At 53.2% G+C, this 15,555-nt stretch overlaps 1 protein-coding gene across 2 annotated transcripts in view; it reads left to right on the forward strand.

The window, feature by feature from the left end:
- Positions 1-15,203, forward strand: part of LOC122383409 (four and a half LIM domains protein 2-like) — a 154,899-nt gene extending 139,696 nt beyond the window's left edge. For both annotated transcript variants that reach the window (XM_043369770.1, XM_043369771.1), the window contains 3 exons: positions 10,082-10,251; positions 12,519-12,705; positions 13,694-15,203. In XM_043369770.1, coding sequence (XP_043225705.1) covers positions 10,082-10,251; positions 12,519-12,705; positions 13,694-13,851 — 515 coding nt within the window. In that variant the 3' untranslated portion in view covers positions 13,852-15,203. The remainder of the gene's footprint in view (positions 1-10,081; positions 10,252-12,518; positions 12,706-13,693) is intronic.
- Positions 15,204-15,555: the final 352 nt, after the last annotated feature.

Here is a 15,555-nt window from a genome sequence, read left to right on the forward strand (position 1 = left end):
CTGTGAAGCTGTCTGCTGGCACGAGGAGGAAACTCTCCGAGTGGCGGACATCCCGTCCCGGCCTGGTCTCCAAGTGTTCTGGGCGGCTCAGCGGCCAACGGGCAGGCCCAACGGGCAGGCCCAACGTGCCCTTCAGCATGGCCTTATCACTTGGCTCGCATCCGTCCTCTTCTGGCCGAAACTGTTCGGCGTTATTTGGAGTGACATTTTGTGCAACGTTTCTGTTGAAATGGTTCGAAAGCTGCTTTCAGAGTTTCTCTTAGGCCGTAAGTTGACCTTATCTCATCCATTCTCCTTTGTACTTTCCCCTAGCGTGCCTGCTGTGATATGTCGGCTAATTTGCCTTCTGTTCTCGGAGGTTTGTGCGTGCCTGTCCGTATATCGTGCTCCGGCGATCCAAGCTGCCGCTCCGCCCTGTGTTAGCCGTTAGGGACCGCCGCTCTGCGGGCCGGCTGAACACATACGGACGGCTCCAATCTGATCAGGGATGAGCACGCTCTCTCGACAGGTCACGGAACAGGTCCGACACGAGCCGACGGCTCACGGACGTGGCGCCGCGGTCAACACAATCGGCCGAGCCCGATTGGCTATCGACCTGTTTAGGAAGCCGTGGCGGCGGCTTTACTCTGCGCTGGATTGGCCGCCGATTGGTTCAGAGCTCACGCTGTGGCCGATCACGGTAGCCGCCGGAAAAGGTCACGGAAGGCAGAATCTATCCGACTGGAAGATGAACGCTGTTGACTTGTTCTATGGTGGTGGAGAGGACCGGGAGCCGGGAGCTCTGTATGTCATAATTGTCGACCCCTACTTTACAATTTACTCAAGCTGATTAGGGTGAAATGCCCGTGTCCTATGTACGAGTATCACGTATCACGACATATATCGTATCGCAGACGCCTCTGTTGAGTCAACAGCTCCCAATGTGGGCCTCTGCTCACTGGGGCTAAGATCTGAGCTAAGCCTGACATGCCGTGTGGTGCGGCGCAGTAGCACCGATAATGTATATGATACGACACGTCTCAGCGGACGGTCAGGGTCGGTTCCATTCCAACACCGAGGCTGCGTGGCGGCGACATAAGCTGACTCACCGATAAGAAACGAGCTATATAAGGTGCGACTCTCGCGTGCCTGGAACAGCTGCGTGCCGAGAACAGCGGTGCTGATATAGGTTCGTGTTCAGTTGCGTGTGTCTTCCCGGAAAAGCAGGCGGTTGTATACCCTCGTAAACATGACAGTAGCCAGGTAATCTGCCATTCAAACGTGATGTATCCGTAAAAGAAAGCGTGTTCATTAACAAGGATGACGGTCACCGAGCGGCTAGCGAACCGGTTAATTTCTGGTTTTTACACTGTGCAGTTTAGGATGCTGTCATAACCTGTTGACTTTTGAGGCATTTGCTATGGATGAGTCCAGCTGTTTTGCCGTCCCGGCAGTGCTGGAGCCAACTTTGGGTGAAAAGACGACGCAAGATCCTTAAATTAAAAGCTTGTCCATCTTCTCTGCTGCCTTTTGATGACCCAGCCATGCTGCAGAAGTGCAGAGGTTTCTGGGACGGTGACCTTTTGCCGGCACCCCTGACCTCTGACCCGTGACCCCGCAGTTTGAGACAGGGCTGCGCCATACCATCGATCACGCAGTTGATTGCTGAATTATATAGATCGGTGGCGAGTAGGCTGTCTAGACAGCGGCCACCCCTTTTACCTCCCCGTCAGCAATCGATTCTGAATACCTGGCGACCTAAACTCAACCCCTCGCGGCAGTCTGGTTTGGCGACTCATATCACGCAAACGGTCCATTCGTGGCGTGTTTGGTTCACGGATATCGCTGTTAGGCTGATTGTGAGGCCGTGCCGCTGGAAAACTTTTTGAGGAACTGACAGACTACTTTATTTTGACCCTGAAATGGGAGGTATGGGTGACATCTCTCCATCGTTGAGAATAACGGAGAGTCACGGCACACGTCACCCGTCTGAGTAAATTAGGGGGAATTTGCATTTAATTGTTGGATAGCACTTTCGCCAACGAACCGTTCGTTATTAGATTGTAATTCCTCGAATTATTGAGAATGTGAAGCAATCTCATGGGAAAGTGGTTAGGATGAGATTAAATCATATTGTATGGGACGGGTTGACAGGCTCGCTAGGACGGGCTGATGGGCTCGGTGGGACAGGCTGGTGGGTGCGATGGGACGCCGGACGTTGGTTTGCACTCGTGGCTCTGCCGTAATCTGATCTCACACCCCTGACCTTCTCCAACCGGGAAAGGGCATCTTGTCCTCACACGGTGCCCAGTTTGTCCCTGGGAGGTCATTATGAGGTCAGCGGGACAAAGGTCGGACCCTGTTCTGACAAAACTCTAGCAGCGTAGGCGCCAAATAGTGGCATGTGTGAAAGAGCACGGTGATTTATATCTAATGGAGCCGCAGCTTGACATTGTGGCCGAAAAAAATGGCATCAATCGGCATGCAATGCTCATGGATGTTGAAAGACACAGACTTTGCTCCTGATTGGTCAAAGCTGGTGCGGCATGGCATTGTATAGTCATGTGTTTGCTTGTAGCAAATCATTTTATGAATGTTCTTCAGTGATTAACCTGCTTATGAAGATCACGAACCTGCCTATTTGGTGGTCAAAAGAATACATTAACGACGAGATTGTCTACGTGTTACTAGTAGATTGCGCATTGGTGAATCTTTTAGAACGCCATTAATATACCTAACATTTAGAAAATACAGTGCATGTATTTTTGCGATTTAACGTCAGTTTTGTGTTACGGTGACTGCCAGTTTCGCCAAAACCGGCACTAATTGTATGCCCATGCACCATAAGTGTTTAGTTGCGAGGTCTGAGAATGTCGTGTCTGAAAGCGGGCACCTTTGGTTTTGCAGGAGTTCGGAGGTGGTTAGAGGCGAGCTTTGGAGGAGAGTTGAGGAGACGCGAGAAGCCACTGAAACAGAGCGAACGATTAGTAGGCTAATTAAGTAAGCAGAGTGACTGGAGCGTACCGGAAGTGTGGCGTTTTCGAAGTAAGTTGGAGGAAGCACGAGTTGCGCGATGCGGAGAAGCTTTGAGGAATTTGGAGAAGCCACTGAGACGTTTGGAGGAGCCTGGAGGAGCCTCACCGAGGTTTGATGAGTCAGTATTGACATGAGTGATTTGCGGTTTTACCAATCAAAACTAAATCATAACACCTTTTTAGAAGAAAAAAAAAACGGGCAAAGGAACGGGCACTTTTATGGATGACGAAAAGCATCGGCTGATAATTTGCCAAATGTGTCTGTTGTATTGCACCTTTGCGTGTCAAATGATTCCAAAGAAACTAATTGTTTGCTTCAGAAAATCTCAGATCACAAGGCACAAAAGCTCAGAAGATTGTGCAGGATAGGTATATGTTGAAATGTAGTTACAGCAAATTTTGATTAATGTTAACGTCGACAACTATGTACAAGTAACGAATGATTGAACAAGCCCAGGCTGGTGTGTATTACCCTTTCCTTCTCGGAGTTCTTCTGGATTTGCCACCTATTGTACATAACTGATGCTAAATTTTCCACATTAATCCCATGCAAATTCCGGATCGTTTCGGTGTCGGCCGGTGCCACGCAAACGCCACCATAACTAACATGATTGCCCTTGTTTACCTGCATTATAGCGCCTGAGTGTCATGATTGGTCGGTCCAAATAGCTGCTGTTGGCCAATCGGTCGCCGCAATCAGCATTCAGCCGCGGGGTTTTCTGTCGGAAGAGTGTCGAACTGTATGGAACGGCTGCAATTTCCTGGGGGAATTGGAGCAGTTTCCCGTGTTTAGCCGCGCCTCCGGGATAATACCGAGGCGTCGTTAGGTAAACACCCCCGGAAGGCTGCCATTTTCACGAAATAACACGGCATGGTTGGACCGGCCGGACTGGCGAAATGTTGCGGTTGTCTCTGCCGGCGGGGATGGTGGCGGTGGGACCCTCCCATCGCTCGTCCCGTCGGGCTAGAGCATGGCAGTGCTGACGATATCAGACGGCGCGGCGTGTTGCAGAGTTTTAGTTTTTTTTTTCGTGTTGTACCCAGTCTGGATAGTGGGGGTCGGGAAGCAGGGGGACTTGTATTCAGTACCTGCAAACCTGAGCCGTTCTGACTTCAACGTAACCTCATCTGGTTTAGTCAAATTCCATCTGATCCTGCACCAGTCTCAACGCCAACCAACCTCAGCCAGCCCATGCCATCTGGTTATGTGTCTGACTTCCGTTTGACCTCGCTCGGGCCGCCCCGAGGTCACCAGGCGCCCTCTGAGGTGACCGTTCGGCCCTCTTACCCGCCGTATCCCCTGTGACCTCTCTGTTCAGCTCCGCGCCTCTGTCCCTCTGTACCTATCTGTCCCTGTCCATCCATTCCGGGAGATGCCGCTCTGAAATAGGCGACGTTCGCGGCGCGCGCGCTCCATATTTGCCACAGTGCGCCACTCTCCCGGCGCGCGGCGACAAACGACGCCCGTGTCGGAGTGTCGCCGCCGGCGCGGCAGAGACGAGAGCGGCGCGGCGCCGTGGCGCAACTGCCACCTGTTCGGCTTGTACCGCGGCCCGTCAGTTCCCGTTCTCAGGGACATGACTGGGCCACAGGTGCCGACTCCGGGCGGCTGCATAACAATGTCCCCGCTGCAGCGGCCGATTTGTCCCCGGCGTGACGTCATGCTAACGGTGCTGGAATACTATGAGGGCGTTCTGATCCCGGATGAGTCAGATCTCTCACAGGTGCGGTGCGGCAGAGTGATGGCGGGCGGGCGGACCTCGGCGGGGCGGGGGCGGGGGCGGAGCTGAGGTGACCGCCGCCCGCCCCGCCCTCTCCACCGACTCTCTGCCGCCCCTGCACGGTGACTCAGTCCCCTGTAACAAACACTGAACACGGCCGGGGACCGGGGGTCGGCCTACACCGCGCCGCACCCCAGGCTCAGGTGTCGGTCCAGGGGAGCGAGATAGCGCTGGACGCAGACCCAGCCGTGTTCCCACTCCCCATCCGCGACATCCGCACTGACCTCCTCTGTGACGTCTGCTCAGACCTCTGAGAGAGGCTACTTCTGCTCTAAGCACTGCGCTGACCGCTGAGGGAGATGACCTCTACTCTGGCTGCTGCGGTGACCTGTGCGCTGACCTCTGCTTTGACCTCTGAGAGGTGACCTCTGCTCTGACCCCTGTCGCCGACGGCTCTAGTCGCCCGGTCTGCTCCGGGAAGGTGATATCGACTGACCACGTCACCGGGGGGCGTCGACGGTCTGCAATCGCCGGGCCGTATCGACCTGGCCCAGTTTAACAGGTGTGGCACCCGGTACACAGAACCGGTGCACGAAATTAGAGTATCTGCATTCTGCATGCTACTGATTCGAACGTGCTTAGTTCGAGCAAAGCGAGTGATCACCGGGAGTTACGGAAGATGTTCTTACTCGGTGTGGGACTCGCTTTATGATGCTGGCACCTGGCAGTTCTGAGGTCCCTCGTTTTGCACATGCCACCTTTTCTACGGAGGGGGGGGGGAGGGCGTGTCTGATTTTGGGGAAGGGAAATTGTCCATGTTTAGGGGCGGAATGAGGGTCCGCTGATATGTGTGTGGGGGGGGGGGGGGAGTGAGGTGTGTGTCCGTTTTGGGGATGGTGGAGGGTTCAGTCCGTTTCATGGGGACGGGAAGGGCTATGGTGGCCGGGCACCCAGCTGCGCATTTCACACAGTGAACAAGCGTGATAGCTGGGGGGAGGGGGCATCTGCGTCGAGAGGGGCTCCGTTGACTGTTTTCACAAGCGATAAATGCGATAGTGTTAAAGGGACCCTCCCACCTTAACATTAGATTTGAGTTGAGATAGCCAAAATGGGGTCCCTGGCTCACAAGTACCGGTTTCGGCACTCACAACATCGAGAAATGCCTTAAATCAGAAATATTGAATTTCAAAATTGCAGCATTTTGATTCAGAGGGGCTAATGCTTAGGAATACCCCTCTGAATGTGTGACGTCAGCGCAGATATCTAACGATTTTTAAATGTTTGACTAAAACGTTTTGTAGCACGCGGTGGTATATGCTATTTGCGCGCAACATCTGCCGCAAACGCCGCACTTCTAAAATAAAGTCGCTAGAAACAGCGGAGATCCCAAAAAAGTAAACAAAAGTAAAAGTCTAATATCTTGAAAACCGGTGAATATTTTTTCGTTGAAATTTGGTAGATATTCGTTTTCGCTCTTTGTGAACCGAGCGACATCACTTTCATGCCAATTCATAAACTTTTTTGAAGGTGGGAGGGTCCCTTTAATGCGCGTGTTGAACATTGTGCGCTGATATAGATTTTGCAACAGTGATTGGTTAACAGGTTGATATATTTTAGGGCCTTGGGTTAATCGATGCCACTGCATTTCGCAAGACACGGACTCAGTGCTGTACCTTTCATTATCGCAATTCTAGCTACTCGGGGTCATATAACTCGCATTAAAAAGGCCACGGCGTCCCTTCCAGCAGACCGGGTGACATGGCCCGGTGAGCCGTTCCGCTTCTGGACTATCATCCTGCGGTGTTTGTTTGTGTTTGAGTCACGGGTCGCTGCACGGAGGGCAGAGTCGGGAGCGTCAGAACGGCCGACGGTTCACGGGTCCCGCTGCCACTGCTGTCACCTAATCTGTGCCACACCGAGGAGCCCAGCAACTATAAGTGCGAGGGACGAGGAAGATTGTAACTGCCTCACAGAGCCCAGCGATTTCGGAGCTGAAGCAGTGTCAGCCCGCTGCCACTGTATCTGGTCACCTCAGACCAGTGCCGTCCAGTGGCCAGCCATCAGAAGGTGTGTCACTGCCCGCTGGGGGCCTGTCGCGGCCGTCTGCGGTGTGTCGGGGGTGTCGGCGCCGGCGCCCGGCGCCAGTTTCGGGTCCGCCACCGTCCCCACTGGCCCGGGCCAGTCACATTCTCCGAGTGTGAGCTCACACCATGATGTCACGGCCGGCCGCAGCGTCCCAGTCCGCCGGCCCTCTGCGCCTCCCGGGCTGCTGCAGCTCTCAGGAGGGGCGAGACGCAGCTCTCAGGAGGGGTGAGATGCAGCTCTCAGGAGGGGTGAGATACAGCAGAAGGGGTGAGGCGCAGGACTTAGGAGTAGCGAGATGCAGCTCTAAGAGGGGCTGTAGTTTATTTTAGTGTATAGTTTATTATGATGGGTTGTAGTTGTCTCAGAAGGACAATCTACAGATCTGAAAGTAAAGGAGGAGCGAGGTGCCGTTCTCAAGAGTAGGAAGAGTATCTATCTCGCCCTTAGTCCCTAGCAGCTCTCAGGGCTGTGGTTTTGAGCCTTGAGGAGGGGCTGCTGCAGCCCTGATAGCGACGAGGTGAGGTGGCGCCTAGACCGCCTGTTATGTAGTCGCCAAGGCTCAACTTCCTTTGCTCTTTGAACGCTTGCTCGCATTGTTGTTCCCTTTTAGTTGCATTGTATTCTGGGTCCATGAAGCCTGTATTTTGCAGCCTGATACAACTACAAGGTCAAGTGCAGCTAGTTGATGTTTTCATTCCAAATGAGCATGTGTAAGCGCGCCCTCCGAATCGTTCGTGCTCCACCGCACTTCAAGGAGCTTCCTGAGTGTGACGCACTGCAGACAGTGGAGGGCGAAAGTCCTCTCAGTGCTGTGTAATTTTCATAGAGCTGTGGTGGGTCGCTCCTGGAATGGCTCCTCCTGAAGTCGCCTATCGTCTGTCTTTACTGTTGACCACTGACCAGCTAAGTGACGGCAATATTTCGACAGCATTTCGCAAGATGCAGCGAAGCGGCTGAAATGCAGGCTGAAGGTTATCACGATTCTTAAACATGCTTCCGAGGTGGTGATGATGAGCATCACTGGGATTTTTCTCGCCCGCCGACTTTTTAATTCCTCCGGCCGGTGATGCCTCTCGCTTAGGAGCCTTGAAACGCGATTTGCTGCTCACCGTCCATTAAAGCTTATTGATGCTATCGGACGGTGGATTTTTTAGAAGAGCTTGGACAGTGCGTATTCTACAAGATGTAAGCTGAATAAAGAATGATGAATATGCTAGGCACTTCTGCGATTTGCGCACTTGTGTCAAGCGATTACTTTAGACAGTCTGACTTGAGCAAGATGAAATCAACCCACCTCGCCGTCCGCTGGCCCGGAAAGGCGACTGAAGCCGAGTCTGATTGTCCAGACAGATACCAGCGGACATTCCCTGACTATTTTACATACAATTCCGGCTATCTTTTGCCGATGAGAAATCCCTCGGAGCCGATCGACCGTCCTCGTGCGCAGCGGCGAGCGTATCACCTTTTTTAGCAGCGTCACAGCTAGCATGGCCACAGAGCGGCCTCGAGGTGGCTTGCCTGAGCTCCCCCTCTAGTGGCGGGGCTGTGGGCTGCTGTGGGCCGTCCCCGGTAGTGCCGAGGTCAGGTCGGGTGGCTGTGCGCCGCGTCAGCCGTTTTACCACACTGCGGCTGACTGTATGTCTATTGTCCGAGGGTGCTGTTTTGGGCGGTAGTTGAGCGGGCTCAGCAGCTGCCGCAGCTTCACAGCATAGCGAGCAGTTCGGAGGCGACTCTGAGCCAGCGTGGGTGGCTTCTGAGTCGGCTGAGATCCCGGGCGCGCCTTGCGCCGCCAGGGAGGCGCGTCTGCTAAACGGCGTGTCAACGCCGACCGGCCGCTCCACCCTCCCGGCACGGCGGCTCCGCCCGCGAGCAGGCCCTCGGCCAGCCCCCGTCTCAGAGGCCGCCACCGACGGTGAAAGATGCGCCGACAGCTGGTGACGTCACTGGCTACGAGTGACGTCATTTGTGGTCGCAGACGTATCCAAGGTGACATGGTGTAAACCGCGCCTCTCCCAGGTGGCCAGCTGGTGGCTCCTGCTCGGCTACTAGAGCTGTGTGGTTTATTGTTTACCACCAGATGAAACCATCGTCCACCCATCCGAGGATCCGTGTTGCCGTCTGCGCTCGTGATGGCGCGCCCGGTAGTTGCTCGTGGGTGACGCCATCTCTCGGCAGTCTGAGCTCGGTCTGTTTGTAGATATAAAACTTTATCGGAATTCACTGGGATTGTATTGCGTATGCAAGTCCAAATATTTCGGCCAATATTGTTTGGCCTTGGTCACTGGACAACTAGAATAACCCTATGAATAACCCTAGGGTTATTCTAGTTGTCCAGTGACCAAGGCCAAACAATATTGCCCGAAATATTTGGACTTGCATACGCAATACAATCCCAGTGAATTCCGATAAAGTTTTATATCTACAAACATAAACCTGGGAAAAAATATGACTCTAAAACAGCACATATCGGTCTGTTTACTGAGAGTGCAGCAGGTGGCCGCTGACTGGCGTCAGACGTCCGTCAGTGCGCTCAGCTCAGCTCAGCTCAGCTCAGCTCACCTCAGCTCAGCTCAGCCCGGCGGTCTGAGCTGAGCGGGACCCACAGCGAAGCCGCGCGGCGCGGGGAGAGACGAGATAGGAGATGCAAGGACGGCTGATGCCACCGCAGTTGCATGTTTTCGCTCGTTGTTTACCGAGCAGCGCCGTCGTCGCCGGTGGTCCGACGTCCGCCACGTCGATCGTCGTAAAGATCACGTCATCATCGATGAGCTAAACGTGGTGATAGTGGCCGCTTTGTTTTGACTAGCTATGATTTAGTGCCTACTGGTTGACTGTGGAAGTGGAGAAGGAGACGATAGCGCTTCTTTGGTTACCGTTTATGGAGTGTTCGCAGAATGGGTGCCGGGTGGTATTCCTAGTACTAACACTTTTCAGCGAGGCAACATGAAGAAAGTTCGGGGTAATATTGGTCCGGAAGCTTTAGTTGTCGTATCTTGAATGCTGGAAGTGATAGGGGGATGAGTATCGTCGTTGTATCAACTGATAAGCTGCTAATAACGACAGCTGCTGCATGCCCATTGCCCAGGCCCTCAGATTTTCCATTACGGATGCCGGACTTGCCGACTGATCCGGCCCAGGCTGGAGACGGTCAGATTGCACTGATTCACTGTTGCTTCCCTGCTATCTCTGCCCTTCGCCACATCCCTTTTCCGCTACCAGTATCGCACCGGCGTCTCACCACTGCGCTCCTTGTGTCCTCAGGCACGAAGAAGATGGAGTACAAGACGCGCCAGTGGCACGAGAAGTGTTTCGCGTGCTGCGTGTGCCAGACGCCGATTGGCACCAAGTCGTTCATCCCTCGCGAGCAGGAGATCTACTGCACGGGCTGCTACGAGGAGAAGTTCGCCACCCGTTGCATCAAGTGCGACAAGGTCAGTCGAGGCGCGAGAGTGGGGCTCATCGGACTGTTAAGTTCGGTGTCGATAAGTGTCGATAAGGCTTAGATGAGAAAGGGTAGGGTAGGCAATAGGCATGAAACTAGCGATGTTTTTGAAATGCATACAGGCATGCCCACCTGCCGTTCCAGTGCGGCTTTAAGCGCGCCGCGTTGTTTTCGGCGAGCTCTAGTACGTTGTTTTTACGCTGGCTCTGGTCGTCTGATCGGCCTTCAGACCAGATGCAGTATGCATAGTGCATTAATCGTCCCGGCCAGCCTGGCCGGTGCCCCGCGTGTCTCCTGTTTTGATCAGAGGTCCCCGGTGCCGTGTGTGACGGTATGATGTCCCCACTAACCGCCCGGTGTGCGGCCGATCCTATCGGAGACACAGTCCACGCGGCGTGCTGGCCTGTTTTGATACTGCTCTCAAAAACAGACCTATTCGTCCAGTAGAATACCAATGTCCAAAGATGTATACCGTGCGAAGTCTGAGGATGCTTACCAGTGCCGTGTTTGCCCCCTTGCCTTCAATGATAGCTTGCCAGTGTCTAGACGCGTCTTATCATGCAGAACGGTTGCATCATGTTTGCATAGGCATTAATAATCAGTACACTTTTATAAATCATAGCAGATGTATTGAGGACTATAGTCCATTTTTTTTCAAAAGGCTCATGGCCCGAAGCATTATTTTGGAGTTGGCACGTGCGAGACGCTAGAAGATAACGCAAGCTGAGATGAATTTCTCGGCCATTTTTGAAAGATAAGCACAGTGCAACGGAGCAAGTTGTTCAATTCGATAGGCGTTATCACAAGTGTATTCGCGGCCATTGGGGCGACGTAAGAAAAGAAGAAAACAACTGGCCCCAAGAACTTTAAATTATCAAATAGCATGCACCTTTTCCTTGATATGTAGAGAATTTATCATTAATTGTTAGAGAAAATTGCATTTAAAATCTTCCATTTATGCTTTTTTCATCGTTTGCACAGTATGTTCTTTTACTAAGCTAGAAACACTAATTAGAAATAGTTCCCGCATCATCAAGAACAATAGGGAAGGCTTGAAGTGAATACAATAATCTAAACGGTTTTGTAATCCATGAGAAGACACTTCTAAAATTGCCAGTAGAAATATTAAAGGCAAAAGTTCAACTTTTTCACAAGACGGATGGCTATTAACCTATTCAACGTGTGACAACCCAGCCGGTATTTCGTCGCCTACAGCCCAGCTTTCCTTAGTGACCGATAGAGGCGCTGCTATCGATGTCCGCCCGTGCCGCCTAACGTTAGCTTATAAATCGTGTCATATTGCAGAATGTTAGTAAATTCATATATTTGAGCGGTTGAGCCATTCTGTTGAATTTGCATGCTAATCTAACGTCACTCCTAGATTAACCTTGATTCCACAGCCAGGCCATCACTTGAGAAATAACAAGCGGCAAATCCTTAAATAATCAAGACAGAACAATATTTTTTTGCTACAAGGCTCTGTCGGGCGCCAGAATTCTGAACGGCAGGCTCACTCATCATGCCATTGTTAGCTGCTGAAGCTGGTGACGTTCCACATTGTTGTCTTACATTGTGTTCTCGTATGCTACGTACAAACTTCAGTAGTCTTTTTATGAGTCTTTCCAGATTTAGTAGGCGCATACCCGACTTCTTCCCAATGCAGGAATCGATCGATCAACATTGTACTAGATCGGCAGATATGCTGGCTCATGTTTCTTTTTGTACTCAACAGAAATAAACGTAAAACAAAATGCCAATCCGTGTGTTACTTTTGTAGGTCTGCAAACAAGTCATCCACGTAATCATCTGAATCATTTGTTTAGTGCCTATGGCTAGACCCCGTGTGGAAGCATTTTCGATTCACAGTTCCTCATTATGAGTCGTATATGTATATACTTCTCTCAAAACTATCGCAAATCAGAGACCAGCCGACCAGTCTGATTTCGAAACGTGCCAAGCCGGTGTTCGTTGAATTCTGTCAAAACCATCACTTTGCACGTGATAATTCTAAAATCGATTTTCGGGCCGTGCGCCTTTTGAAATAAAATGGACTTTAAGCGTATTTGATGTGTACTTACGAGCTACAGTACTTATGAATGAGCTAGCAATCGTCGATGCACCATGACTGATCGTATCACTTCTAATGCCCCTCCCTGTTGAGGCTGGATTATACGCAGCCACACTCTTCCAGTCACACACCGGGTCCGGTCCTGACCTGACCCACGTCTGACCCCCCCCCCCCCCCCTGTCCCCCAGATCATCACCACTGGCGGTGTGACCTACAAGCAGCAGCCGTGGCACCGTGAGTGCTTCACCTGCACCAACTGCAACACCAGCCTGGCCGGCCAGCGATTCACCAGTCGTGACGAGAAGCCCTACTGCGCCGACTGCTTCGGCGAGCTGTTTGCCAAGCGGTGCACCGCCTGCTCCAAGCCCATCACCGGTACGTAACGCCCTCGGGGGCCGTTAGGGGAGGGATGGGAGTGGTTAGACGTTTTAGGATTTTCCTAAGATTTGGTTATATCAGCATGCCGTAGATCATATGCAAGTATCCCATGACATTTGCGAGACGTTCCAACTATTCAAATTTTATTGGTTGTTATCGGTTTGGTCGTGCACCTCCGTATATGGAGGTCTACACTCATACAGAGTTCTATGGTTTGTCGATATTCAGTGATGCCTGCTTTGATCTCAGCTCGGCGTTGCTCCCTGCTATTTTGTTTGTTTTGTTGGGTTAGGCCCTTTCGGTCCATTTAGACCATTTCAGAGCCGGAAGGATGATAGGAATTAGGGGGAGACATTGGTCTGGGCAGGCACCCTAGTGAGTCACCGGGGCTGAGCCCATCCCGGAAGACAGGCCGACCAGCCCCAAGGTACTCACTGCACCCGGCTACGGGGTGCGCTCCCTCGGGAGCAGCGGTGCCGCTCCAAGGGAGCAGCCCGCATGAGATAAAGTTGCCTGTCCAGCCCGGAGGGGGGTTGCGGCGTGGAGGAGAAAGATTTCCGTATCCTGAGGATAGAAGCATGGAACGGTTGCTCCCTGCTATTTTTTGTTTGTTTTGTTGGGTTAGGCCCTTTCGGTCGACAAGACCATTGCAGAGCCGGAAGGATGATAGGAATTAGGGGGAGACATTGGTCTGGGCAGGCACCCTAGTGAGTCGCCGGGGCTGAGCCCGTCCAGAGGACAGGCCACCCAGCCCCAAGGCACTCACTGCACCCGGCTACGGGGTGCGCTCCCTCGGGAGCAGCGGTGCCGCTCCAAGGGAGCAGCCCGCATGAGATAAAGTTGCCTGTCCAGCCCGGAGGGGGGTTGCGGCATGGAGGAGAAGGATTTCTGTATCCTGAGGATGGAAGCATGGAACGGTGCTCCCTGCTATCCGTTGCTCTGCGCCGTATGTCTGACCGCGCCGTGTCTGTGTGTCCGTCCGCAGGTATTGGTGGCACCCGGTTCATCTCGTTCGAGGACCGGCACTGGCACAACGACTGCTTCATCTGCGCCAGCTGCAGCAATTCGCTGGTCGGAAAGGGCTTCATCACCGACGGCTCGGATATCCTCTGCCCCGAGTGCGCCAAGCAGCGGCTAATGTGAGCTGCTGACACCTGGCGGGCGCGGCCAGAAGCTGAAGTTGCGCCGACGGGCGCGTGGGGGCTGAGGTGTGCCGAGCCGGGCCGAGCGCTGATGGAGGCTCGGAAAGTGTGACACTTCTATCTTTCTCTATTTTGTGTTGGTAGACATTTGCGCGAGTGAGTGGTGCGCGGAGTGAGTGGTTAGGCGTGCAATATCATGAATTTTATACATGGGTGCTAGGACGTGACACGAAGAGACACACGGTGAGCGGGCGTGCTGTGGCGGGCCACCCGGCCCTGCCCGCGCCGCCCACCGCTGCACACGGCACACACTAGTCACAGCACACACCCCACTGACGCCGCACACAGACAGACACACGGAGCACAGACAGAGTGTCACGTCCCGGCCGAGCGCGCCGGCCGGTCGACAGGAGAGAGTCCGAGAGCGCGCGCGAGAGGGAGGGAGAAGAGTGGCGCGCAGAGCGCTGACCGAGCGGACGACGAGTGAGAGAGAGTGGAGCGCAGCGGTCCGCCAGACGGCGGGCAGAGCCGCGCCAGCCACCGATTGACTAACCCGTCTCCATTAACCCGTAGTCGGGCCGGTGGGGGCGGCGGCGTCCTCGTAGTGGGAGCGCCCGCCCCCGCCGCCGTCCCGTCGCCCGTCGCCGCCGCCGCTGCCGCCGACACGGCAGCGGAGAGCGCGCGCGTGCGTGATATATGCTGAACCTGCTAGTCGGCTGTCGCTTGACTCGATTGCGTTTTACCCGTAGGGATCATGATGATTTGAGATGTTGTATTTATTTCCTGCGCGTGCCGCCTCCGAGGGCGAGTGTTACAGGCCTGTATATAGAAGAACGAGCGCTGCGGCGGCACGCGAGACATGCCTTACAGCCTGGACTCGGGGCCTTACTGTCTCAAGGCTACTGGCGTATGGGTCAGAAAGAACAGTATATATTTCCTTCCACCGTAACAAGGCCTTCCTTTCCACCCATACATGTAACTTCAGTTGACCCGAGCGTACACAGTAACCTATCAGTCTGCTGGCCGGGCTGCGCGGATCTTCCGGGACCCCTCTGGAAGGCCAGGGGGGCAGTGGCCCCTCCGGCCACCGAGGCGTCTCCGGGGGACCCCGGCTCCACCTGCAGAGTTCCAAATTCGAGCCAGTATCCGCCTTTAGATTATTTCCCAAGTTTTTTGTTCCTTTGTCCCCTCGAGGAGTGTTGTTCTATCGACTCCCTGCCGTCCTGTTCAAGAGTTCTCCTCGAATGTCATGTGGGTAGTTATTTTTATTTTTGAACTTTCACCATCTTTTATGTATGTTGGCTGTTGTTAATATTTCGCTTGTGGAAGGAAATAAACGCTTGATTAACCATTGTCTGCCACTTTTGGTAGGTGTATTCGCGCGACACAAACACCGAATTACACCTGACGGAAAAAACGAGCAGGAAAACCGAAACGAACTAAACACTGACGCAAAATTTGCTACAAGGCGGTATTATTGTGTCCATCACAATCAGTTTCACTCATTCAAGTGCCGACCAACACTCCTGGCATAAATGAGATCCGACGGATAGTGTTGACAGATATTGCACATAATTATTGTCTCAGGCATAGAAGTCACAAACCTCACATTATGACGGTAGACGAACAGCCAGGCAAAGTATTGGGTGCTACCATCAGTCAGCCTTCCATCGCCAGCTTTTACATACGATTTTCAGTACCTAAT

This window comes from Amphibalanus amphitrite, unplaced genomic scaffold (assembly GCF_019059575.1).
Source record: "Amphibalanus amphitrite isolate SeventyFive unplaced genomic scaffold, NRLGWU_Aamphi_draft 000163F_arrow, whole genome shotgun sequence".
In the NCBI taxonomy this organism is placed as follows: Eukaryota; Metazoa; Arthropoda; class Thecostraca; order Balanomorpha; family Balanidae; genus Amphibalanus; species Amphibalanus amphitrite.